This window comes from Heteronotia binoei, chromosome 20 (assembly GCF_032191835.1).
Source record: "Heteronotia binoei isolate CCM8104 ecotype False Entrance Well chromosome 20, APGP_CSIRO_Hbin_v1, whole genome shotgun sequence".
In the NCBI taxonomy this organism is placed as follows: domain Eukaryota; kingdom Metazoa; phylum Chordata; class Lepidosauria; order Squamata; family Gekkonidae; genus Heteronotia; species Heteronotia binoei.
Window position 1 is genome coordinate 34,535,870 of NC_083242.1, and position 24,565 is coordinate 34,560,434.

Consider the following 24,565-nt stretch of genomic DNA (forward strand, 5'->3'; position numbering starts at 1 on the left):
ATTTCTAAAAACTTTATTTTAAAATTTAAACATACAAAATAAGTAGTAATGATAAGAAAACATATCTAGATATCATTAATATAAGTAACAGCACTACAATAAAGAGAAGAAAATAACTAAATATACAATCCAGCATGTAAATTGATAATTCAAATATCAGTTGGCTACTTTAGAACAAAATCTATGTTAAAACTTTGTTTCTCTCCTCTTCTCGTTTTATCCTCACAACAAACAGCTGAAAGAGCTTTGCCAAAGACACCTAGAAAGCAGAGTAGCGATTCGAACCCAAGTCGGACCTCTGTTCAACACTAGCGGGCTCCCAGTTTTCGGTCACGTAAAGCTCTGGGCATTAACTATTGTTTGTGGCTTATTTATTGACTTCATGTATATCCCACTTTTCTCCCCCAAAAGGGAAGCCAATGGGGCTTACAATATCCCCCCCCCCCTTTTCCAATTTATCTTTGCCACAACCTGTGAGTAGGTTAGGCCAAAAGTGCATGAGTGGCTCCAGTGGCTTCCACAGCGGAGTGGGGATTCGAATCTGGGTCTCTGAGTCTGGCGCTAACCGATACTCGAGCTGGCTCTAATTTCGAAGTGGCCAGCAGCTATTAAAAAATACAGGAGCAGAGCCGGCCAAGAATGGTGGTAGCCATAGGGTCCCATCCTTCCAAGCAACCGTTTTCTCCAGGGAGCTGTTCTCTGCCGCTGGAGATGAATTGTTAAAAGTGGAGATCACCAGGCCCCACCTGTAGGTTGGCAACCTAGCTCCTGGGCACCATTTGGGAATTAGGGTTGCCAAGTCCGATTGAAGAATATCTGGGGACTTTGGGATGGAGCCAGGAGACATTGGGGCGGAGCCAGGAGCAAGGGTGTGACAAGCACAATTGAACTCCAAAGGGAGTTCTGGCCATCACATTTAAAGGGACCGCACACCTTTTTAAAGCCTTGCTTCCATAGGAAACAATGAAGGATAGCGGCACCTTGTTTTTGGGGCTCATAGAATTGGACCCCCTCGTTCAATCTTTTTGAAACTTGGGTGGAATTTTGGGGAGAGGCACTGGATGCTATGCTGAAAACCTGTGCCTCTACCTCAAAAAACAGCCCCCCCCCCCGAGTCCAGATACCCACGATCAATTCTCCATTATTTCCTATGGGAATGTCTCCATTGAGAATAATAGAGTTCCCAGCAGACATTTCCTCCCTTCCCCCCCCCCGCTTTCTGATGACCCTGCAGCTGGGAGGGCCTCCAAACCGGGGATCCCCTGCCCCCACCTGGGGATTGGCAACCCTATTGGAGTGCTGACTCCAGACCAAACTTCCTACTTGCAGCACTAAGTGGCATTTTCTCCAGGTCTGAATCCAGACCAAGGGTGTCGAACTCATTTGTTATGAGGGTCGGATCTGACCTAAATGAGACCTTGTTGGGCCGGTCTATGCCAGACCAAGCCATGTGTACCTGTTTAAGATTAGGTAGCAGAGATACAAATTTTATAAAGGACGCAAACACAATTAAATATATTTTTAAAAACTTAAAACATGCTTAAAATGTTAGCACTCATTGGACTTAAGATGCTTTCTTTGTATTTCTCCCATGGGATCCAGGGGACTGGGCAAAGGAAGGACTGGGGGGGGGAGCTCAGCCAATAGAAGGAAGAGAGGCTTGGCTCAGTAGCTCTGCTGTGTGATTGGCAACCCTATCTCTAGAGGAGAAATCGTTTCCCTTTGCCATGGCCAGACACCTTTGGTGCAGCTGAAAACATGATCGAGCGTGACCAAAAAAATGTTAAAAAGTCGAAGTTGGCAATAGCAGGCCTCGTCGTAAACAAACACAACGCCTACAGCTTGCGCAAACCCACAAGCCAGCGCCAAACCCGCCTGGGCTTCCTCCAGAGGAGCTCCTCTCCTAACCAGTTCTCCCACCTTTGGCGCATTTCTCGTGGGCCCCGATCCTGCAAACAGCGCATCGCTGAAGAATCCACAAGCTTGACTTGCCGGATCAAAAAGTGAACGCACCAGGAGAATGACGCACCTTTGCCGACTTATTTTCCTTTCTGAGGCTTCCTTTCCCGTGAGCCGACGCGGGACGGCAGCAATTCAACAGGGGTAGCATAGCACGTAACGATTCAAAAGGGGTAGCTTTTCTTTGCACATGATGTTTGGGTGCTCACCTTCACGGCTGTTTCCTGTTTTGCATTTGAGAGATGCAGACCAGGGGTGCCAACTCATTTGTTATGGGTGTTGGATCTAACATAAATGAGACTTGTTGGACCAGGCTGGGCCAGGCCATGTGTGTATCTATTAAGAAGAAGAAGACTGCAGATTATAGCCCGCCTTCTCTCTACATTCCTATATTTTCTCCCCCCCACAACAGAGGTGGGTGGGGCTGAGAGGGCTCTCACAGCAGCTGCCCTTTCAAGGACAACCTTTGCCAGAGTTATGGCTGACCCAAGGCCATTCCAGCAGCTGCAAGTGGAGGAGTGGGGAATCTCAGAGAGAGCAGCTCACAATCTCCTTTCCCTTCCTCCCCCACAACAGACACCCTGCGAGGTGGGTGGGGCTGAGAGGGCACACACAGCACCTGCCCTTTCAAGGGCAACCTCTGCCAGAGCTATGGCTGACCCAAGGCCATTCCAGCAGCTGCAAGTGGAGGAGTGGGGAATCTCAAAGAGAGCGGCTCACAATCTCCTTTCCTTCCTCCCCTAACAACAGACACCCTGCGAGGTGGGTGGGGCTGAGAGGGCTCTCACAGCAGCTGCCCTTTCAAGGACAACCTCTGCCAGAGTTATGGCTGACCCAAGGCCATTCCAGCAGCTGCAAGTGGAGGAGTGGGGAATCTCAGAGAGAGCAGCTCACAATCTCCTTTCCCTTCCTCCCCCATAACAGACACCCTGCGAGGTGGGTGGGGCTGAGAGGGCACACACAGCACCTGCCCTTTCAAGGGCAACCTCTGCCAGAGCTATGGCTGACCCAAGGCCATTCCAGCAGCTGCAAGTGGAGGAGTGGGGAATCTCAAAGAGAGCGGCTCACAATCTCCTTTCCCTTCCTCCCCTAACAACAGACACCCTGCGAGGTGGGTGGGGCTGAGAGGGCTCTCACAGCAGCTGCCCTTTCAAGGACAACCTCTGCCAGAGTTATGGCTGACCCAAGGCCATTCCAGCAGCTGCAAGTGGAGGAGTGGGGAATCTCAGAGAGAGCAGCTCACAATCTCCTTTCCCTTCCTCCCCCATAACAGACACCCTGCGAGGTGGGTGGGGCTGAGAGGGCACACACAGCACCTGCCCTTTCAAGGGCAACCTCTGCCAGAGCTATGGCTGACCCAAGGCCATTCCAGCAGCTGCAAGTGGAGGAGTGGGGAATCTCAAAGAGAGCGGCTCACAATCTCCTTTCCCTTCCTCCCCCAACAACAGACACCCTGCGAGGTGGGTGGGGCTGAGAGGGCTCTCACAGCAGCTGCCCTTTCAAGGACAACCTTTGCCAGAGTTATGGCTGACCCAAGGCCATTCCAGCAGGTGCAAGTGCAGGAGCGGGGAATCAAACCCAGTTCTCCCAGATAAGAATCCGCACACTTCACCACTGCACCAAACTGGCTCTTAAGGGGGGGTCTACAGCTTCCATAGGTCGTGCTTGTCTGTTAGTAAGCGAGAGAAATATTCTGAAATATTTTAGCACCTTTGTCTTCCCAAACTGGATTGCCAGAGCATTCCACCATTTGATCTATCTATCTACTTTCTGTTTATATCCCGCCCTCCCTGCAAGTGGGCTCAGGGAAAGGGGTAAGGGCTTAATAAGCTGGCATCAATAATACCCAAGTAGAGGAGATCCACGACCACCCTGTCACTAGGCATATGAACATATGAAGCTGCCTTCTACTGAATCAGACCCTCGGTCTATCAAAGTCAGTATTGTCTTCTCAGACTGGCAGCGGCTCTCCAGGGTCTCAAGCTGAGGTTTTCACACTCTTTGCCTGGACCCTTTTTTGGGAGATGCCAGGGATTGAACCTGGGACCTTCTGCTTCCCAAGCAGATGCTCTACCACTGAGCCACCGTCCCTCCCCTCACCGTCCCACCCAGTCCCTCACCGTCCCACCCAGTCAAACTAGGTGACTGCCTAGAGCCAGCATTTGGGGGGGCCTGATGTGACTCAATGACATTATCAGTGCGGGGGGGGGGGGAGGCGTGCCAGAAGTGAGCCTCGTCTAGGGTGCCAGGCAGTTCTGAATAGATCTCCTAAGGTTGCCAATCTCCAGGTGGGACCTAGAGATCTCCGAGAACTGTAATGGATGTCCATACAATACAGTATAGTCTCGTAAGGTTGCCAATCTCCAGGTGGAACCTAGAGATCTCCAAGAACTGTAATGGATGTCCATACAATACAGTATAGTCTCCTAAGGTTGCCAATCTCCAGGTGGAACCTAGAGATCTCCAAGAACTGTAATGGATGTCCATACAATACAGTATAGTCTCCTAAGGTTGCCAATCTCCAGGTGGAACCTAGAGATCTCCAAGAACTGTAATGGATGTCCATACAATACAGTATAGTCTCCTAAGGTTGCCAATCTCCAGGTGGAACCTAGAGATCTCCAAGAACTGTAATGGATGTCCATACAATACAGTATAGTCTCCTAAGGTTGCCAATCTCCAGGTGGAACCTAGAGATCTCCAAGAACTGTAATGGATGTCCATACAATACAGTATAGTCTCCTAAGGTTGCCAATCTCCAGGTGGAACCTAGAGATCTCCGAGAACTGTAATGGATGTCCATACAATACAGTATAGTCCCCCTTGGAGAAAACGGCTGCTGTTCTTGCGGGTGGACTCTGTGGCATTATAGGTTCTTCCCCTCGCCAAACCCTGTCCTCCCTAGGTTCCACCCCCCAAATCTCCTGCTATTTCGCAACTGAGGCAGAAAAGAGAAGCTCACGAGAGAAATTTTTAAAAATGGCAACCACATGAACTGTGGAAACACTTGGCCATCTTCTATTACATTGTCATCCCTGTTAAATTCCTAGATCAATTTGGATAACTCCTGTTCTTATTAAACACCAATTACCAACTGAACTTTGGGTGATCTCTTATTTGCTGGCAAATACTAATCCTGAAACCACCTCTTTTGTTACAAAATTTTGAAGGATAATCTTATCTGTAAAACGACAGAAATTTGGATTTATCTGAGGGTGATGGAATTTGGCATATATGTAGTTAACATGACAACTTTATGACAGGTTTTGTTAGAAATGCCTGTTTTAACATTTTATTCACTTTTAGATTTGAATATTTGACTGTAACATCTGAATTCTGTGAACATGGTTGCTTATGTTGTATACCAATGCATGTTTTGACAGTTGTTACAGAATGGCGCAGAGTGGTAAAGCTGCAGTACTGCAGTCGGAGCCCTCTGCTCACGACCTGAGTTCGATCCCAGCGGAAGCTGGTTCAGGTAGCCGGCTCCAGGTTGACTCAGCTTTTCATCCTTCCGAGGTCAGTCAAATGAGTCCCCAGCTTGCTGGGGGGAAAGTGTAGATGACTGGGGAAGGCAATGGCAAACCACCCCGTAAAAAAGTCTGCAGTGGAAGCAACGTCACCCCAGAGTCGAAGACGACTGGTGCTTGCACAGGGGACTACCTTTACCTTTTACCCTTTTTTACATCCTGATTAAGACCTTTGGTCATAAAAGCTAATAGATTAAATGGAAATGGACAACCACAATTGGGGCAGCACCAGGATTTAACCTGATTTAACCCCAAAAACCTGATTGCTCCATTTCCCAGGCACTTTTAACAGGGCTGACAAGGGTTGCCAACAACCTGGAGACACACACAAAAGAGCCTGAGCCCTTTAAGAGAGGCTTAATGGATGGAAAGAGGCAGCTGGAACTGCTTATGGCACAAATGGAGAATTAGATTCACCAGGACAAAGACATCCAATTAAGACCCTGTTTAATGGGACAGGATATTTTTGTTTTCCTTCCAGGTTTCTCTCAGGAAAGCGTTTCTTGGGCTCTTAAGAAAAGAGAAGCCCAGTTTGGTACCTTAAAGATCAAAACACATTCATTCCGCTATGAGCTTTACTGAGTCAGAGCCCGCTTCGTCAGATGCAATGGGAAGAAAGAAGTATCATTTCCCTCATGTTTCCAGAAAGGGAAGGGGGAGAAAGAGGAAGGAGCTGAGCAGGAAACAACTGAGCAATTTTTCTGGGGTGGCCAAGTCTGGCTTAGGAAATGGCCTGGGATTTGGAAGGGTTGCCAATCTCCAGGTGGGACCTTGAGATCACCAGGAGTTAGAACTCCTCTCCAGGAGACAGAAATAGTTCCCCTGGAGAAAAGGGCTGCTTTGGAAGGTAGATTCTGTGGCATTATACCCAGCAGAGGTTCCTCACATCCCCACACCCTTCCTTTCTCAGTCTTCACCCTTAACATATCCTGGTATTTCCCAACCCAGAGTTAGGGTTGCCAGCCTCCAGGTGGGGCCTGGAGATCTCTTGCTTTGACAACTGATCTCCAGCTGGCAGTGACCAGCTCCCCTGGAGAAAACATCTGCTTTGAAGGGTGAACTCTAGGGCATTATTATTAGGGTTGCCAGCCTCCAGGTGGGGCCTGGAGATCCCCCACTTTGACAACTGATCTCCTGCTGGCAGAGATCAGCTCCCCTGGAGAAAATGGCTGCTTGGAAGGATGGGCTCTGGGGCATTGTACCTTATTGAGGCCCCTTCCCTCCCCAAAATCTCCATCTGTTTTCCAACACAGACCTGGCAACTCTACAATCCATTTGTGAATGGTGTCTTGGGGAGGGATTTCAGTTTCTCCCAGTTTCTATGTTATACTTTCTAAAACTGCTATTTTGTTCTGCGGGGGGGGGGGGGGGGAAGGGGTGGAGAAAAGAACCTGACCTCTTTACCCAGCTGTTGCCAACCTCCAGGTAGGGACTGGAGATCCCTAAAGATGACAGAGCTCAGCTCCCCTGGAGACAACAGCTGCTTTGGAGGGTGGACTCTCTGGCATTATGCTCCAAAGCCCCAGGGATTCTCCAGGCTGAAGCTGGCAACCAGGACACTGATTGTTTTCAACCTGGGAGGAGAACTCTGGAGGCGGCCTTCCCTAGGGTTGCCAAGTCCAATTCAAGAAATATCTGGGGACTTTGGGGGTTGTGCAGGAGACTTTGGGGGCGGAGCCAGGGTGTGACAAGCACCATTGAACTCCAAAGGGAGTTCTGGCCATCACATTTAAAGGGACCGCACACCTTTTTAAATGCCTTGTTTCCATAGGAAACAATGAAGGATAGGGGCACCTTCTTTGGGGGCTCATAGAATTGGACCCCCTGGTCCAATCTTTTTGAAACTTGGGGGGTATTTTGGGGAGAAGCACTGGATGCTATGCTGAAAATTTGGCGCCTCTATCTCTAAAGACAGACCCACCCCAGAGCCCCAGATACCCGTGGATAACTCTCCATAGGGAATAATAGAGTTCCCAGCAGACATTTCTGATGACCCTAAAGCGGGGGGGGGAGGGGGGGCCTCCAATCCGGGGGATCCCCTGCCCCCACCTGGGGATTGGGAACCCTAGCCTTCCCCCGCCTCTCCCAAACTGCATTTCCCAGCAACCTTTGCAACCCCGGGCAAGGGGCCAACCCCAGCGCTGGCCGGCTTCCCAACTGCGAAAAGCGACCCGGTCCAAAGAATTTTGCAACACCCCTTAAAAAAAAACCAAACCAAAAAAACTACAACTCCCAAGAGGCTCCGTCGCGCAGGCGCGCCGAGGCGAGGCAGGGCAAGGCTCCTGCCTTCGCAGCCCATTGTGCGGCTGCCTCCTTTGGGGGAAGCGCTCCCTCGCCCTCCGGCCCGCCCCTCGCGCGCCCCGATTGGCCGCGCGGGCCGCCGATCCCCTGGCCCGGAGCCCTCTTCTCCGCGGCCGAGCGGGGCGCCTCTTCTGCAGCAGCCCGGCCGGGCGCCGCTCACGCACTTTTGCATGGGGGAACCTCCCGCCCGCCGCCTCTCCCGCCCGGCAAGATGATGAAGTTTCGCTTCCGCCGCCAGGGCCACGACCCGCAGCGGGAGAAGATCAAGCAGGAGCTCTTCGCCTTCAACAAGGTGGGCGGGGGGGGGGGGGGAGAGAGGAGAGACCCCTTAGGCTTTGCAACGAGGGGGGGGGGGTCCCTTTGCAAAGGAGCAATGCAAGGATTGGGCTTTGGGGAGGGGGGGAAGAAAGGGTCCCTCCGGACAGAGCAGTGCCTGGGTTGGGGGTTGCTTGGAGCCGGCGCTGGGGGAGAGGAGGGGAGGGGGTCCGGCTCCCAGCCGCCCCCCACCCCGCCCCCTTTGGATCTGGGCCACAGCCCCTTGGTGCTTTGCTCCGCTTCTCTCCCCTCCCCGTACTGCTGGCTGCTCTATCTGCAGAGGGGCCCCCATGCGGCGTCCTTTTCCAGCTCTCTCGAAGCTGCAGGGATTTATTTATTTATTTGGGGGGCAGGGGGGGAGAGGAAAGGAAGAGATGGGGGCCAGGAGAAGTCTCTCGTTTGGGGCGGGGCGAGCGGGCAGAGAGACCTGCTCCCTCCCCCCCCCCCCCCGGTGGAAGTTGCACCTTTGCTTTCCTCCTGCCGCTGTGTCCCCTTGCAAAAGATTGCCCTGAAAAAGAGCTGAACGTTTCTCCCTTTTTTTCTGGGCTGCCGCCAGGCCCTGCTCCGCTCCGCCGCAGCAGAGCTTTTGTCTGCTGTGGTTGTTTTGAGGGGGGGGGGGGGGCAGGGTCCAAACAGAAGTTGCAACTCTGTGCCATGGGGAGGGGAGGGGGGTGGACTGTGAGACACGCACGCCCCCATCTTAAAAAACTGCTTTAAATCTGGGTTGAGTGGATTTAAAAGGACGCACAAAACCCTTTTTCAGGACTCTTAAAGATGATTACTCCTCCTCCCCCCTCCCTCTTCCCCCCCCCCTGTCTTATCTCTTTCCGGTCTCCAGTTTGGTCCAGGGAGAAATCTTAGATGGAAACCGAGAATCCATCGGATCTGTTGCTCCATTGTGTGTGTGTGTTTGGGGGGGGGGGGGTTCCTCGTCCCCTTCATTTGCTCATGTTGCCCATCTGCATTAATTTCTCTCTCTCTCCCCCCCCCTCCCTTTAACTTTTTCTCTTGACGGGGAATGGAAGCCACTGAGCTCAATACCTGTTTTTCCTTTGCGGCTCCCGGAAAAGCCAAAGAAATGGGCAAAAAATTCCCCCAATGCTTTCTTGCTTAAAGTGAGTTGACCCCCCCCCCCCCCCCCCGCTGTAACAGAGGCCCAAACACCGTTTCCAAGTTAGGCGGTTCCTTATTCTCTCTTCTGTCCCTCCAAGACCTCGTCTGGGTCTTGGGAAATAGCTGATTCTGTCTTTTGGAAGATTGTGGGTCAAATCTGAACTAGGGTCAGCAGCTCCGGAGTTGTTGAGTCTGTCGCAGGGCCTGGGAACAAGAATGCCTTGGCTCACGTGCAGAGTTCTGCTTCCTCGACCGGCCCACCCCCTGTGTTGGGGCAGAAGGAGTTTCTTGCAAACTTGACTCAACAACTCCTTGTGCTGGGAAGTAGCTTGTAAAAAAAACGCTTCCGAGGCCTTGGATTTCTCAGTGGGGCGTAGAGCTTTTGTGTTATCGGTTGTGGGTTTGGTTTTGCCCCCCCCCCAGCCAGGTTGGTTTCCTAGCTTGCTCACGGATGCCCCAAATCTAGACCGAGAGCTTTGCTCTGGATTCTGATTTAGCACCAAAGAATCTCCTTCTGAGCTGCCTCACTTGGAGGGAAGGGCTGCCTCTCCGCTTCCCCTCCCCAGTATTGATTTACAGCCCTCTTTTCATTCTGGCCTTTATTGTGTCGGTTCCCAGCCTGCTGGACCCTTTAAATTAACTGTTTCAATGCCACAGCGCATCACCGCTGTTGTCTTGTGGAGTAAATATCTCACTGCCTGTTCTCATTTTTGTCCCTCACCAGCTGGTGATTTCATCTTCCCACGTTCATATGGTCTGGATTTGAATTGGGATCTTCAGCAGGCTTCCTTCTCCTGCCCCCCAATTCTTGTTTTGTGGGAAATATATATATTTTACCTTGGGAATGGTTAGGTATGGGCTGGGTCAGCGTTAAATTGTGTTTATTTCTACCCTGCGTTGATAGTCTACCTATTAGCCATAGTGTATTGTTGGAACTCTCTGTCTGGGGCAAATGATGCTCTGTATTCTTGGTGCTTGGGGGGGCAACAGTGGGAGGGCTTCTAGTGTCCTGGCCCCACTGATGGACTTCCTGATGGCACCTGGTTTTTTTGGCCACTGTGTGACACAGAGTGTTGGACTGGGTGGGCCATTGGCCTGATCCCACAGGGCTTCTCTTATGTGACACAGAGTGTTGGACTGGATGGGCCACTGGCCTGATCCCACAGGGCTTCTCTTATGTTCTTATGTGACACAGAGTGTTGGACTGGATGGGCCATTGGCCTGATCCAACAGGGCTTCTCTTATGTTCTTATGTGACACAGAGTGTTGGACTGGATGGGCCATTGGCCTGATCCAACATGGCTTCTCTTGTGTTCTTATGTGACACAGAGTGTTGGACTGGATGGGCCATTGGCCTGATCCAACATGGCTTCTCTTATGTTCTTATGTGACACAGAGTGTTGGACTGGATGGGCCATTGGCCTGATCCAACATGGCTTCTCTTATGTTCTTATATGACACAGAGTGTTGGACTGGATGGGCCATTGGCCATATCCAACATGGCTTCTCTTGTGTTCTTATGTGACACAGAGTGTTGGACTGGATGGGCCATTGGCCTGATCCAACATGGCTTCTCTTGTGTTCTTATGTGACACAGAGTGTTGGACTGGATGGGCCATTGGCCTGATCCAACATGGCTTCTCTTGTGTTCTTATGTGACACAGAGTGTTGGACTGGATGGGCCACTGGCCTGATCCAACATGGCTTCTCTTATGTTCTTATGTGACACAGAGTGTTGGACTGGATGGGCCACTGGCCTGATCCAACAGGGCTTCTCTTGTGTGCTTATGTGACACAGAGTGTTGGACTGGATGGGCCACTGGCCTGATCAAACATGGCTTCTCTTACGTTCTTCTCCGGATTGGTTTGTGATGTGCTCCGTTTTGTTTTCGCCACAACCCTGTGAGGTGGGGCACGCTGAGAGTGGTGGGATTGGCCCAAGGCCTACCCAGTAAGCTTCCAGGGCAGAGTAAGGATTCGAACCTCAGTCTCCATGCTGGCTCTTCATGCCTGTCATGGAGGAATCCAGAATGGTTAATTCATCCAGGCCGCCGTCTGTTACTTAGGCAGTGAATTGCAATTGGAAGTTACTTAGGAGAAACTCCTGGTGGGTGGGGAGTGGGGATGAAGAATGGTCTTCTCTTAGCCCACCTCTTACCACGTAACTTGTGGGGTAGCCCTTCCGTGAGACTAGCCTGTGTATAGAATTTGGATCTTGGTTGTGTGAGGGTCAGAGATAAGAGCATCAAAAGAGCCTTGCTGGATTGGACCAATGAGGGCCCATCTAGTCCAGCATCCTGCCTCACACAGTGGCCAACCAGTTCCTCTGGAGGGTCAACAACAGGGCAGAGGGACTGAGGCCTTCCCCTGAGAAGAACATCAGAAGAGCCCTGCTGGGTGAGACCAGTGAAGGTCCATCCAGTCGAGTAGCCATCTCTTACAGTGGCCGCCTGTTCCTCTGGAGGCCCACTACAGGGCGTAGAAGCCAAGGCCTTCCCCTTCATTGACTTTGAGAACATTGTAAACTAAAAACTAAAATAAAACAGAATTGGGAGGGGGGAAAAGAACATCAGAAGAGCCCTGCTGGCTCAGACCAGTAGTTCATCTAGTTTCACATGGAGGCCAGCCAGTTCCTCTGGAAGGCCAACAACAGGGCATGGAGGCTGAGACCTTCCCCTGAGAAGAACCTGCTGGATCAGACCAGTGAGGATCCCTCTAGTCCAGCCTCCTGTCTCATACAGTGGCCAACCAGTTCCTCTGGAGGGCCAACAACAGGGCATGGAGGCCAAGGCCTTACTTTGAAAAGAACCTCAGAAGATCCATACTGGACCAGACCAGGCCTCCTGTCTCATACAGTGGCCAACCAGTTCCTCTGGAGGGCCAACAACAGGGCATGGAGGCCAAGGCCTTACTCTGAAAAGAACCTCAGAAGATCCATACTGGATCAGACCAGTGAGGATCCCTCTAGTTCAGCATCCTGCCTCACACAGGGGCCAACCAGTTCCTCAGGAGGTCCTCCTCAGTTCCTCAGGAGGTCTAAGCAAAACACACAGGCCAAGGCGATCCCCTGATAAGAACATCAGAAGAGCCCTGCTGGATCAGACCACTGCAAGTCTATCTGGTCCAACATCTTCTCTTATAAAGTGGCCAACTAGTTCCTCCAGAGTCCAAGGAAATTGGCATAGAGGCTGAGGCCTTCCCCTGATAAGAACCTCAGAAGAACCCGGCTGCATTAGACCAGTGGTCCACCCAGCATCCCATCTCACCCAGTGACCAGCCAGTTCCTCTGGAGGGCCAAAAACAGGGCGGAGAGGCTGAGGCCTCTCCCTGAGAAGAACATCAGAAGAGCCCTCATGGAAGAGACCAGTGAAGGTCCATCTAGTCCAGCAGACTGCCTTGGTTTGCATCTTGCATGTAGAGCGACCAACTCTTCTTCTTTGGCCCTGTGGCTACGCCTTTTCAAACCAAGCTGGTTTCTCTATCCTGCTTATCCTTTTGCCCAGAGGATAATATCCTCTGGTGAAACGTCTGCCGTCCAACGCACTGCTAAAGACGCAGCAAGACACAGGGAGAAGTGGTAATCCGGAACATCAAACATCGATGGATATTTTTCCACCCTCCTTCTTGAACTTTGGCAACTGAAGCTGCAGCGCTTGTTTATTTTGGAAAGGCTTGCTGGATGATCCCACCAGGGACGCGTTCTTCTCTGGTGTAAACATGCGGGTGGCTTGGAGCGAGGATAGGAGGCGTGGCGATGAGTTGGAGTCAGCTCTTTCGACTTCGGGACACTCTCTCGGTCCTGCCACCTGCACAAACTGTCCCTTGAGGGCGCGCCTTAAGAAAGTGACAAAACGAGCACCCCAAATGTGTGTCTGCAAACACAGGCACTAGGGCACCCTCACTGCCCTGTTGTTGGCCCTCGGGAGGAACTGGTTGGCCTCTGTGTGAGACATGAGGCTGGACTAGATGGACCCTCCTTGGTCTGATCCAGCAGGGCTCTTCTTGTGTCCTTCTCAGGGGAAGGCCTCGGCCTCTCTGCCCTGTTGTTGGCCCTCCGGAGGAACTGGTTGGCCACTGTGTGAGACATGAGGCTGGACTAGATGGACCCTCCTTGGTCTGACCCAGCAGGGCTCTTCTGAGGTTCTTCTCAGGGGAAGGCCTCGGCCTCTCTGCCCTGTTGTTGGCCCTCCGGAGGAACTGGTTGGCCACTGTGTGAGACAGGAGGCTGGACTAGATGGACCCTCACTGGACAGACCCAGCAGGGCTCTTCTGAGGTTCTTCTCAGGGGAAGGCCTCGGCCTCTCTGCCCTGTTGTTGGCCCTCCGGAGGAACTGGTTGGCCACTGTGTGAGACAGGAGGCTGGACTAGATGGACCCTCCCTGGTCTGACCCAGCAGGGCTCTTCTCAGGTTCTTCTCAGGGGAAGGCCTCGGTCTCTCTGCCCTGTTGTTGGCCCTTCAGAGGAACTGGTTGGCCACTGTGTGAGACGGGATTCTGGACTAGATGAACCATCCCTGGTCTGATCCAGCAGGGTTCTTCTGAGGTTCTTATGAAGGCCTCAGCCTTTCTGTCCTGTTGTTGGCTGTCCAGAGGAACTGGTTGGCCACTGTGTGAGATGGGATGCTAAACTAGATGGACCCTCCCTGGTCTGACCCAGCCAGTCTCTTCTGATGTTCTTCTCAGGGGAAGGCCTCAGCCTTTCTGTTGGCCATCCAGGGGAACTGGTTAGCCACTGTGTGAGACAGGAGGCTGGACTAGATGGACCCTCCCTGGTCTGATCCAGCAGGGCTCTTCTGAGGTTCTTCTCAGGGGAAGGCCTCGGTCTCTCTGCCCTGCTGTTGGCCCTAGTCCTGGACTAGATGAACCCTCAATGGTCTGATCCAGCAGGGCTGTTGAGGTTCTTCATAAGAACCTCAGAAGAACCCTGCTGGATCAGACCAGGGATGTACCCTCACTAGTCTGATCCAGCAGGGCTCTTCTGAAGTTCTTCTTGGGGAAGGCCTCAGCCTAGACAAGATTGACTGTAGGGTCTGGGAGTCCCAGATTCAAATCCCCACTGCGCCAAGGAAGCTCGCTGGACGACCTTGGGGCAGTCGTGTGCTCTCAGCCTGGTCTGCCTCACAGGGTTGTGGTGAGGCTAAAATGCAAACAAGACTCTGGAGATCCGGGTTTGAATTCCCCCTTTTACTTTGGAAGCTTGCTGGAGGTCCTTGGGCCGGTCACACGCTCTGAGCCTGACCTACTTTACAGGGTTCTTGTGAGGACGAAATGGAGGTATCAACAGAATATCCTGTTGAACGTACACCCAGTGGTCGACCCAGGTGTGCCTCGCATTGTGTGTGAACCGGTCCTCTGTAACTTTCTTGTGTTCAGCCTTGAGTTGAAACCAGTTGAGAGCCAGTTTGGTGTAGTAGTTAAGTGTGCAGACTCTTATCTGGGAGAACTGGGTTTGATTCCCCCCTCCTCCACCTGCAGCTGCTGGAATGGCCTTGGGTCAGCCAGAGCTCCGGCAGAGGTTGTCCTTGAAAGGGCAGCTGCTGTGAGAGCCCTCTCAGCCCCACCCACCTCACAGGGTGTCTGTTGTGGGGGAGGAAGGGAAAGGAGATTGTGAGCCACTCTGAGACTCTTCGGAGTGGAGGGCGGGATATAAATCCAATATCTTCATCTACCTCACAGGGTGTCTGTTGTGGGAAGGAAGGGAAAGGAGATTGTGAGCTGCTCTGAGACTCTTCGGAGTGGAGGGCGGGATATAAATCCAATATCTTCATCTACCTCACAGGGTGTCTGTTGTGGGAGGGGGAAGGTAAAGGAGATTGTGAGCCGCTCTGAGACTCTTTGGAGTGGAGGGCGGGATATAAATCCAATATCATCTTCTTCATCTTCTATATTCAGATTGCTTTTACCATTAACTCATGTGCTGTAGAGCAGAGGTGTCGAACTCATAAGCCGGGCCATGTTGGGCCGGGCCATGTGTGTACCGACTTAAGATTAGGGAGCAGGGATCTAATCTTTAAAAAGGACGCAGACAAACACAAATATTATTTTAGAAAAACGAAAAACATTAGCACTTGTTGGTCTTAAAGGTGCTTTCTTTGTATTTCTCCCACGGGATCCAGGGAACTGGGCAAAGGAAACTGGCTGTTTCCTTCCTTCTCCAGGAGGTAATGGACCCTTGGCCAATAGAAGGAAGAGAGACTTGGCTCAGTAGCTCTGCTGCATGATTGAGAGAGCCTGGAAAAACAAGCTCTGCCCCCCTTCCTCTCCAAGGGCGGAGGCTCAGCCAATAGAGAAAATAGAGGTTTTGCTCCGTAGCGCCTGTGCGATTGAGCAAGCGTTGCAAAGCAAACCGTGATGCAGAAGGAAGCAAGAGAGGGAGAAGGAAGCAAATGACAGCCAGTTGCTCGGGGGGCCTGACAGGAGCCCTCTGGGGGCCTGATTTGGCCCCCGTGCCACACGTTTGACACCTCTGTAGAGCTTTCAAGGCCTGCTGGGCATAATCTTACTGGAGTGAGGACGACCCTGTAAGGTTGGCCGCAAAGATCCCCCTTTTGTGGACGAGAAAGATTTAACTGGGGCAGAAGTCAGGTTTGACTTAGCAGTGTCCAAAGTCCCAGTCTGTTCTTTTTCTTGCTTTAGACCTGTGGTGCAGTGTGAACATTTCGTTTTACAGCGCTACGAGAACAGGAGAACCCAAGGACAGGAGACCCCTACCCCAGAGACCTCGTCGGGTATAAACAGTGGGATGGGAGGGCCAAGGAACACATGTGAACCGTTGTCGATCTTGGAGGGGAAATTTTGTGGGTGTAGATCTGAAGGCAGGTGTCCCCGAGCGCATGTTCTGGGAAGACGGCCGCGTTGTGCGGAAGCAGCTGGTGCGTCGGCACGTGGGAAGAATATATTTAGCCACAAAGAGCTGTTTGTCAGCACCAAGCGCTTGTGTGGAGAGGAGGCTGCCCGTCGTGTCTCTGTGTGCTTTGGTCTTGCCCTCCCACATTGGCTTCTCTCTCTTTAGGGTGGCGAAGGCTGCCACATCCCTTAGAGCAGGGATGCCTTGGCCGTTTGGTGTAGTGGTTAAGTGTGCGGACTCTTATCTGGGAGAACCAGGTTTGATTCCCCACTCCTCCACTTGCACCTGCTGGAATGGCCTTGGGTCAGCCAGAGCTATCTCAGGAGTTGTCCTTGAAAGGACAGCTGCTGTGAGAGCCCTCTCAGCCCCACCCACCTCACAGGGTGTCTGTTGTGGGGGGAGAAGATATAGGAGATTGTAAGCTGCTGTGAGTCTCTGATTCAGAGAGAAGGGCCGGGTATAAATCTGTGGTCTTCCTCTTCCTCCCCCCCCCCGCCCCGACGGAGGGGTGCAGAAGAACGATGTGACTTTGGAAGAGGGTGTGTTTGATGTCCGTGGCTGCTAGACTCTTGCCTGATAAGACTTGCTCTTTCACTGTCTCAGGAATTACAAAGAAGTCTTTTTGAGATGTAAGGGAGGACGTTCCATTTTTGAGATTTCCCGAGGTGGAGTAAGGAAGTCGGTGACCGGCTTGGCATCTTACAGGCAGCGAGTGCCAATTGGTGCAAATTAATTGAGACCAGACAGTGCGGGCAAATGTTGTGCCCAAACACGGTTTTTCTCTTCCTAATCCTCTCTAAGCTGCCAGCGATTACCTCGCAGCAACCGTGTAACAGGATTTTCGTTTCCTCGGTCACAAACACCTGGGAGAAGATGTCGGTCCAAAGGGCTCCTGGTCAGCCCCCGAATTTCCGGTCAGGCTGAGGTAGGCCTACACTGCAAGGGGAGGTGACGGCCAGTTGGGCTTGGCCATCCAGTTTCCCGTTTCAGCTGAGGCGTGCAAGGAGATCTCTCCCTCTCGCCTGTGATTCACCTCTGGAAAATGAGACGCTCGCTCACCTGGCAGGCTCCTTAAATCGCTGCGTGAAATGTTGTGCACTCCCCGAGGCGGAAGCGCAAGCACGGCTTCCTCTCCTCGTCTGCTCCGCCCGACTTGAACTCTGGCTGAAATCAACATCCCGTTTGTGCCCTTTTCTGGTTCCTAGACCTCATGGTCTTGCATCAGTTGGAAGATGATTTGGAGCCCTCCCGCATTCTAAGCTTCAGGCATCCGTAACCAGGGCCGGCGCGTGGGAGTAGGCAAACTAGGCAGCTGGCTAGGGCGCCAACCCCCAGAGGGGGTGGGCGACCTGTCCACTCTTGTATCGTCCCCAAGCCTTGGACTGGCTTCCCGTCTGGAGCGCCTTTCGGATTCGGCGAGAGATGGGGAGGGGAAGTGTCGGGAGTGTTCTTTCTTGGCTTTAAGGGGTCGGGGGAGCCAAGAAAGAATGGCGCTTCCGCTCTGCAGAGCCCGCCAAACTGAGTGAGCGCGGCCCAGGGGGCGCGCAGAATGCCCTGTGTGGTGACGTCACATCTGGGTGATGTCATCACACTGCGTGCAAAGCGCGTGCAAGTAAAATTTACTCACGGGGGGCACGTGTTGGGGATCTGCCTCGGACAGCAGAACCCCACGCACCTGGCCTGTCCGTAACAGCATGAAGTCTGAGGCTAGTTTCACTTTTAATGCCAATGATAGGAGTTTTATTCAGCAGCTTTCATGTGCATGCACGCTTCTTCAGATAAGAAGAAGAAGAAGATGATATTGGATTTATATCCCGCTCTCCACTCCGAAGAGTCTCAGAGCGGCTCACAATCTCCTTTCCCTTCCTCCCCCACAACAGACATCCTGTGAGGTAGATGAAGATATTGGATTTATATCCCGCCCTCCACTCCGAAGAGTCTCAGAGCGGCTCACAATCTCCTTTCCCTTCCTCCCCCACAACAGACATCCTGTGAGGTAGATGAAGATATTGGATTTATATCCCGCCCTCCACTCCAAAGAGTCTCAGAGCGGCTCACAATCTCCTTTACCTTCCTCCCCCACAACAGACACCCTGTGAGGTAGGTGGGGCTGAGAGAGCTCTGACAGAAGCTGCCCTTTCAAGGACAACCTCTGCCAGAGCTCTGGCTGACCCAAGGCCATTCCAGCAGGTGCAAGTGGAGGAGTGGGGAATCAAACCTGGTTCTCCCAGATAAGAGTCTGCACACTTAACCACTACACCAAACTGGCTCTCCAGTGTGCAACATGAAATCTTATACCTTGAATAAAACTTTGTTGGTCTTAAAGGTGCCGCTGGACATAAACTTCGTTCTGCTGCTTCAGACCAAAACCAGCATCCGTGACGGTTTGTTCCCCCCTCCCCAAATGTGAACAAGGTTTGATCTATACCATGGGTGGCCAACGGTAGCTCTCCGGATGTTTTTTTTGCCTACAACTCCCAAAAGCCCCAGCCATTGGTCATGCTGGCTGGGACTGATGGGAGTTGTAGGCAAAAACATCTGGAGAGCTACCGTTGGCCACCCCTGATCTATACGATCTGCTCTGTTGGTTGGTGCCGCTCTCAGCTGGCTGTGACCACTTCAGAATTCGGGGGTGTCTTTTGGCGTGGGAAGAAGAAGACGACTGCAGATTTATACCCCGCCCTTCTCTCTGAATCAGAGTCTCAGAGAGGCTCACATCTCCTATATCTTCTCCCCCACAACAGACACCCTGTGAGGTGGGTGGGGCTGAGAGGGCTCCCATAGCAGCTGTCCTTTCAAGGACAACTCCTGCGAGAGCTATGGCTGACCCAAGGCCATTCCAGCAGCTGCAAGTGGAGGAGTGGGGAATCAAACCCGGTTCTCCCAGATAAGAGAGCTCTGGCTGACACAAGGCCATTCCAGCAGCTGCAAGTGGAGGAGGGGGGAATCAAACCCAGTTCTCCCAGATAAGAGAGCTCTGGCTGACACAAGGCCATTCCAGCAGGTGCAAATGGAGGAGTGGGGAATCAAACCCAGTTCTCCCAGATAAGAGAGCTCTGGCTGACCCAAGGCCATCCCAGCAGCTGCAAGTGGAGGAGTGGGGAATCAAACCCGGTTCTCCCAGATAAGAGAGCTCTGGCTGACCCAAGGCCATTCCAGCAGGTGCAATTGGAGGAGTGGGGAATCAAACCCGGTTCTCCCAGATAAGAGAGCTCTGGCTGACCCAAGGCCATTCCAGCAGCTTCAAGTGGAGGAGTGGGGAATCAAACCCGGTTCTCCCACTTCACCAAACTGGTGTGCGGGTGCAACAAGCATTTGGGGCCTTGGCATGGATCGACAAACGACCCTCCCCCCCCCCCCATTATGTTAGTGTTTGCATGGGCTGGATTTGCTCACTTTTAGACTCTCCTTTAGATTTGCTCACTTTTAGACTCTCCTCCCCCCGCCCCTTCCCACATTCTGAAGTGGAGCCATCCAGTAAGTTATCGCATGATTCTTCTGAGATTGCCTCTGTTGTCTCCATTTCATTGACGACAGGGCTTGGCTTGGATTCAGAAGTGCTGGATTTTCTACCCGTTGCGTCCTTCTTTCCATTTTACTCTCCTCCCCCCCATTGTTACGGCCACCAAATGGATTGCACGCTAGACTTTTTTTAAAAAAGCAGTTTCCATTTCTGCAGAATTCCCAACTCTATACCTCGCCTGCAGGCTGGGGGGAAATTAGTCATCTGAATCGACTTAATTTTGGGTTTTTGGGACCATATGAGAGCTAAGAATTTCAAGATGATTTGACTTGGGACCTATTGCTCTGGCATCCCAGCCAAGTCTATAGAAATCTACGATTTGGGCCAAACTTAGATGCTCATGGGCTATCTCCCATTTGGCTTACAATGTCTTCTTCACTATAGCTGAGGATATTTTATTGTTATTTGAACCTATGAACCTATGAAGCTGCCTTCTACTGAATCAGACCCCCCTCAGTCCATCAAAGTCAGTCTTGTCTACTCAGACTGGCAGCGGCTCTCCAGGGTCCAAAGCTGAGGTTTTTCACACCTATTTGCCTGGACCCTTTTTAGTTGGAGATGCTGGGGATTGAACCTGGGACCTTCTGCTAACCAAGCAGATGCTCTACCACTGAGCCACCATCCCTTTACAACCATTACGCCCTGCCGGACTGTAGCAGCAGCTTAGGAAAGGAATTGTGCGCTGCTGGTGTAGTGGTTGAAGAAGTCTTTTTGATTCCTTTTTTTATTATTTAGAAAAACTGGGCGGGGGGTACAGAGAAGAAAAAAGGAAATAAAAAGCACAAGAAATTACATCAAGAGTTTCCAGCTCAACATTAAGAAGAACTTCCTGACCGTTTTAGCAGTTCCTCAGTGGAACAGGCTTCCTCGGGAGGTGGGAGCTCTCCTTCCTTGGAGGTTTTTCAACAGAGGCTAGATGGCCATCTGACAGCAATGAAGATCCTGTGAATTTAGGGGGCGGTTTTAGTGAGTTTCCTGAATTGTGCAGGGGGTTGGACTAGATGACCCTGGAGGTCCCTTCCAACTCTGATTCTATAAAGAAGGTTTTTTTTAAAAAACAAAGAACAAAATAATTTGTTGAAGACAGTCATGTAGTATAAAATATATAGGACAGAATATTTTCTCTTTCATTCCTTTCATTATAATTTTTAAGGCATTACCTATTAAATCCCTTCATTTCTGTTGGTATACAATTGTATATTCATCATTTAAGTCTCGAACTTCATAACTAATCTATTTTGACTATAACACTAGTTTCAGCATAACTACATATTCAATATAACACATTTTTGCCACTTCTAAATATTCATTAGAACCTTTGATAAGTAGTATATCAAAGAAAGTCTATTATATATCCCATTTCGAAAACCCATTTGTATTCTAGATACTATCTTTGGAACAGATTTTAATTCTGCTTCTTTCTCATTACCATACATCTGTATATATTTTCTAACTTTAAGTTTGTCTCCTGCTAGCATAATACATACTCTGTCTCTCCTCAAGTTTCATAATAGACCTGTCTCTCAAATAGGCTGTTAATTTTGCCATTACTGCATATTCCGCAAGTTTACTTTCCCATTCTTCTAAACGTGGACAGATGTCTAATTTCCATTTTGCTGCGTAAATAGTTCTAACCGCTGTCACCGTGCATTGAATAGCTTTTCTAAAGTTTTTGGCAGTTTGTTAGGCAAAACGCTTAATAGGTCTTGGCCTCCATTGAGAATTTAAACTAATATGTTCTGCGTTTTTGGCGTATTTCTTTCCAGTTATTTTTCTTTTTTTTATAGGTCTGCCACATATGAAAGAAGGTTCCATCTATGTTTTGACATTTCCAGCATTTTCCTGTGTAGTTTTTGTTTGAAAAAGTCTTGTGGGGTGCAGAATTTGGAAAATTTCTTTGCAAACCCTGATTTAAGTGCTTTTCTTGGGGGGGGGGTGTTCACACGTAGCCTGTGATGAACACTTGATGCTTTCAGTCAGTAGTGGGGTGAGACAGCGGGACATTGGGTAGGTATTCTGGGGTCGGTAATATACTCTAGGTCAGAGGTGCCCAAACTTGCTTAACATGAGCCAGTTTGGTGCAGTGGTTAAGTGCGCAGAATCTTATCTGGGAGAACCGGATTTGATTCCCCACTTCTCCACTTGCACTTGCTGGAATGGCTTTTGGTCAGCCATAGTTCTCGTAGGAGTTGTCCTTGAAAGGGCAGCTTCTGGGAGAGCTCTCTCAGCCCCACCCACCTCACAGGGTGTCTGTTGTGGTGAGGGGGGGGGGAGGTAAAGGAGATTGTGACCACTCTGAGATTTGGAGTGAAGGGCGGGATATAAATCCAATATCATCATCTTCCAATAAGAGCCACATATCTCCAATCCTAGAAAAAATAGATACGGAACCTTGGTATGTTACCTCTTTTAATCGGAATGCAGTGTACAAAGAAATTCTATTGATGTAACCTCTTTGTAGCAATAAGGTATGACTTTTTTTTATAAAATATTGTATCTTTATTTTTTTTATAATTAGGATATTTGCTTTTGTTAAATGTTGTTTGATGTTGCTGTTAAGTTTAAGTTAGCGTATTGTGATTGCAATAACATTACTGTGACTTTGTATTGTTGCAGACGCCAATAAAAGTTTTGTTTTTTTAAAAACAAAACAACCCCCCCCCAAAAAAAAACGTAAGAGCTACATAGAATAAATGTCAGATGTTTGAGAGCTGCAAAACAGGAAGGAGAAAGGGAAGGAAGGAAAATAGATGGGGGAGAGAAAGGTGGAGAGAAAGCAACTTTAACTTTAAGCACATTCTACGAGCCGCCAGCTGGCATGGCTTGGTGAAGTGATGTAAAGAGACAAGTACCTTCTCCAAGCCGGCTGGCAGGGCCATGGGGGCTTCGAGAGCACACAATATGTGTGAAAGAGCCACAGTTTGGTCATCTCTGCTCTTGGTTAATATGTTTGTGGCATGGCCACTCTCTCCTCTGCTGCGGTGACTTAAGGCGTGGGGAACCCTAGGAAGCTTATTGGGCATCAGGCAGTAATTCCTTTTTTCTTTATATTACATGCACTTCTTTGTGGCTTCAGCTCTTGCTGGTTCTCCTGGCATTTGTTGCCGCGCTTTCAATTGTGGTTTAAATTAAAAATGGCGCTCCTTCAGTTGTGGTTTGTAGGCTGAGCGTCTGTCATGACCCTGGAAAGCCCAGTTGGGGCAGGGAAGGGAAAAGAGCTGAGCATCGGCTTCCTTATGCCTTCGGATTTGAGGGTATGGATAGCTAGTCTCCTCTGGTGAGTGGAAATCTGCTCCAGGCGAATAAGCGACCAAGTGACAATTCTGTTTTCCAAGTTCTCCGTTTTGTTGGCTCTGTCTTTAAAAATCGATGGTAGGATCCATTAGGAAAGGTTCACAAAACTAAGTTCGGAAAATAACCCTCCCAGTTCCCCCAGGTTCAAAAAGATCGAGAAGAGTCCGGGGCTCATTTTGTAGCAGGTGCTCCTTTGCATATTAGACCACGTCCCCCTGATGTAGCCAATCCTCCACGAGCTTACAGGGCTCTTCGTACAGGGCCTTGTGTAAGCTCCGGGAGGATTGGCTGCGTCAGGGAACCTGGCCTAATATGCAAAGGAGGTCTTGCGACAAAAAAAAGCCTGGGTGGGGGTGAAGTTTGCTTACCAGGACCTCGGCCAGAATATTCCAGATAGGTTGTTATAAGGCAGGAGGGGGTCTCTCTTTCATTAACAGCAGAGACGTTATTAACCTCAAACAGCCCAGAGCTACAGACAGCCTCGTGTATTGCCTCTCTGTATGTCGAAGCTAATGTTGTAAGGCTGGAGTTTGCAGATTCCAGTGCCTGTTTGCTCGGAGGCTTAGTAAGGGCAGAACGCTGGGAAGAGCGGAATCCTTAGCAGCTCCTCTTTGGCTCTTCACCTGCAGCTTTGCGTAGTGTTCAGATGAAGGATACTGATGCCGAAGGAGAGCGAGGGGCCAGAGCACACCGTTGGTCTATCTTGACCGGCAGCGCCTCTCCAGGATCGCTGGCCAAAATCTTTCCTAGTCCCTGATCGTTTGGCCGTGGGACGTTCTGCATGCGAAGCAACCGCTCTGCCACCGAGCTGCGTTCCCTCCCTGGATAATTGTCAAGTGTAAATAGCAGGGTGTCGAAAAAACTCGTCCCACGGTCAACCTGCCCATGAATTATAATCTCATTTGTGGCGCATCTCCCTTGGGCATGGCTACCCTCTCCTTTCCAAGTGTGCTCACCTGGAGACACTTTCTGCTCGCCTGAGGCGAATAAGGAAGGGATGGTTTCCAAGCTTGTTTCTCCTAGTTCAGGGGCGGCCAAACTGCGGCTCGGGAACCACATTTGGCTCTTTCGCACATATTGGGTGGCTCTCGCAGCTGCCCTGTTGGCTGACTTGGAAAAGACATTTTTCTCTTTAAATCGCTTCGCCAAGCCAGCCGGCGGCTTGGAGAATGCACTTAAAGTTGCTTTCTTTCCACCTCTTTCGCCCTCTTACCTCCCCTCAGCTAGCTAGCTAGCTTCCTCCCTCCCTCCAACATCTGATGTTCATGTTTTGTGGCTCTCAGAAAGCTGGCTTTTATTCTATGTGGCTCTTACGTTAAGCATGACTGGGGAAGGCAACGGCAAACCACCCCGTTAAAAAAAGTCTGCCGTGAAAACGCTGTGAAAGCAACGTCACCCCAGAGTCGGAAACGACTGGTGCTTGCGCAGGGGACCTTTTCCTTTTCCTTACGTTACACAAGTTTGGCCTAGTTGAAGCTGGGACGCGGAGGTGGCTTTTGGAATCGCTGTTGGTGTTTATGAGGGTTTTTTTAAGCGGCATAAAATGCCGCTCAGCAGTATGCAGTTTTTTGCAAAGGAAACAAACCAACCTGCTTCCTCAGGAGATCCTGGCGAGATTTTTTTTTTACCTTCAGGGCACTCTCCTTTGTTTGACTGGGCGTTCCCTGGGTCTGGAAAGAGGACG

At 50.7% G+C, this 24,565-nt stretch overlaps 2 protein-coding genes across 2 annotated transcripts in view; both read left to right on the plus strand.

Annotated features, from left to right (window-relative positions):
* The window catches only part of LOC132588283 (unconventional myosin-XV-like), a 9,126-nt gene extending 7,119 nt beyond the window's left edge, over nt 1-2,007 (plus strand). Inside the window, exon 7 of the mRNA XM_060260645.1 lies at nt 1,705-2,007. Coding sequence (XP_060116628.1) covers nt 1,705-2,007 — 303 coding nt within the window. The remainder of the gene's footprint in view (nt 1-1,704) is intronic.
* Nucleotides 2,008-7,928: 5,921 nt separating this feature from the next.
* Nucleotides 7,929-24,565, plus strand: part of LLGL1 (LLGL scribble cell polarity complex component 1) — a 128,296-nt gene continuing 111,659 nt past the window's right edge. Inside the window, 1 exon segment of the mRNA XM_060260682.1 lies at nt 7,929-8,082. Coding sequence (XP_060116665.1) covers nt 8,002-8,082 — 81 coding nt within the window. The 5' untranslated portion in view covers nt 7,929-8,001.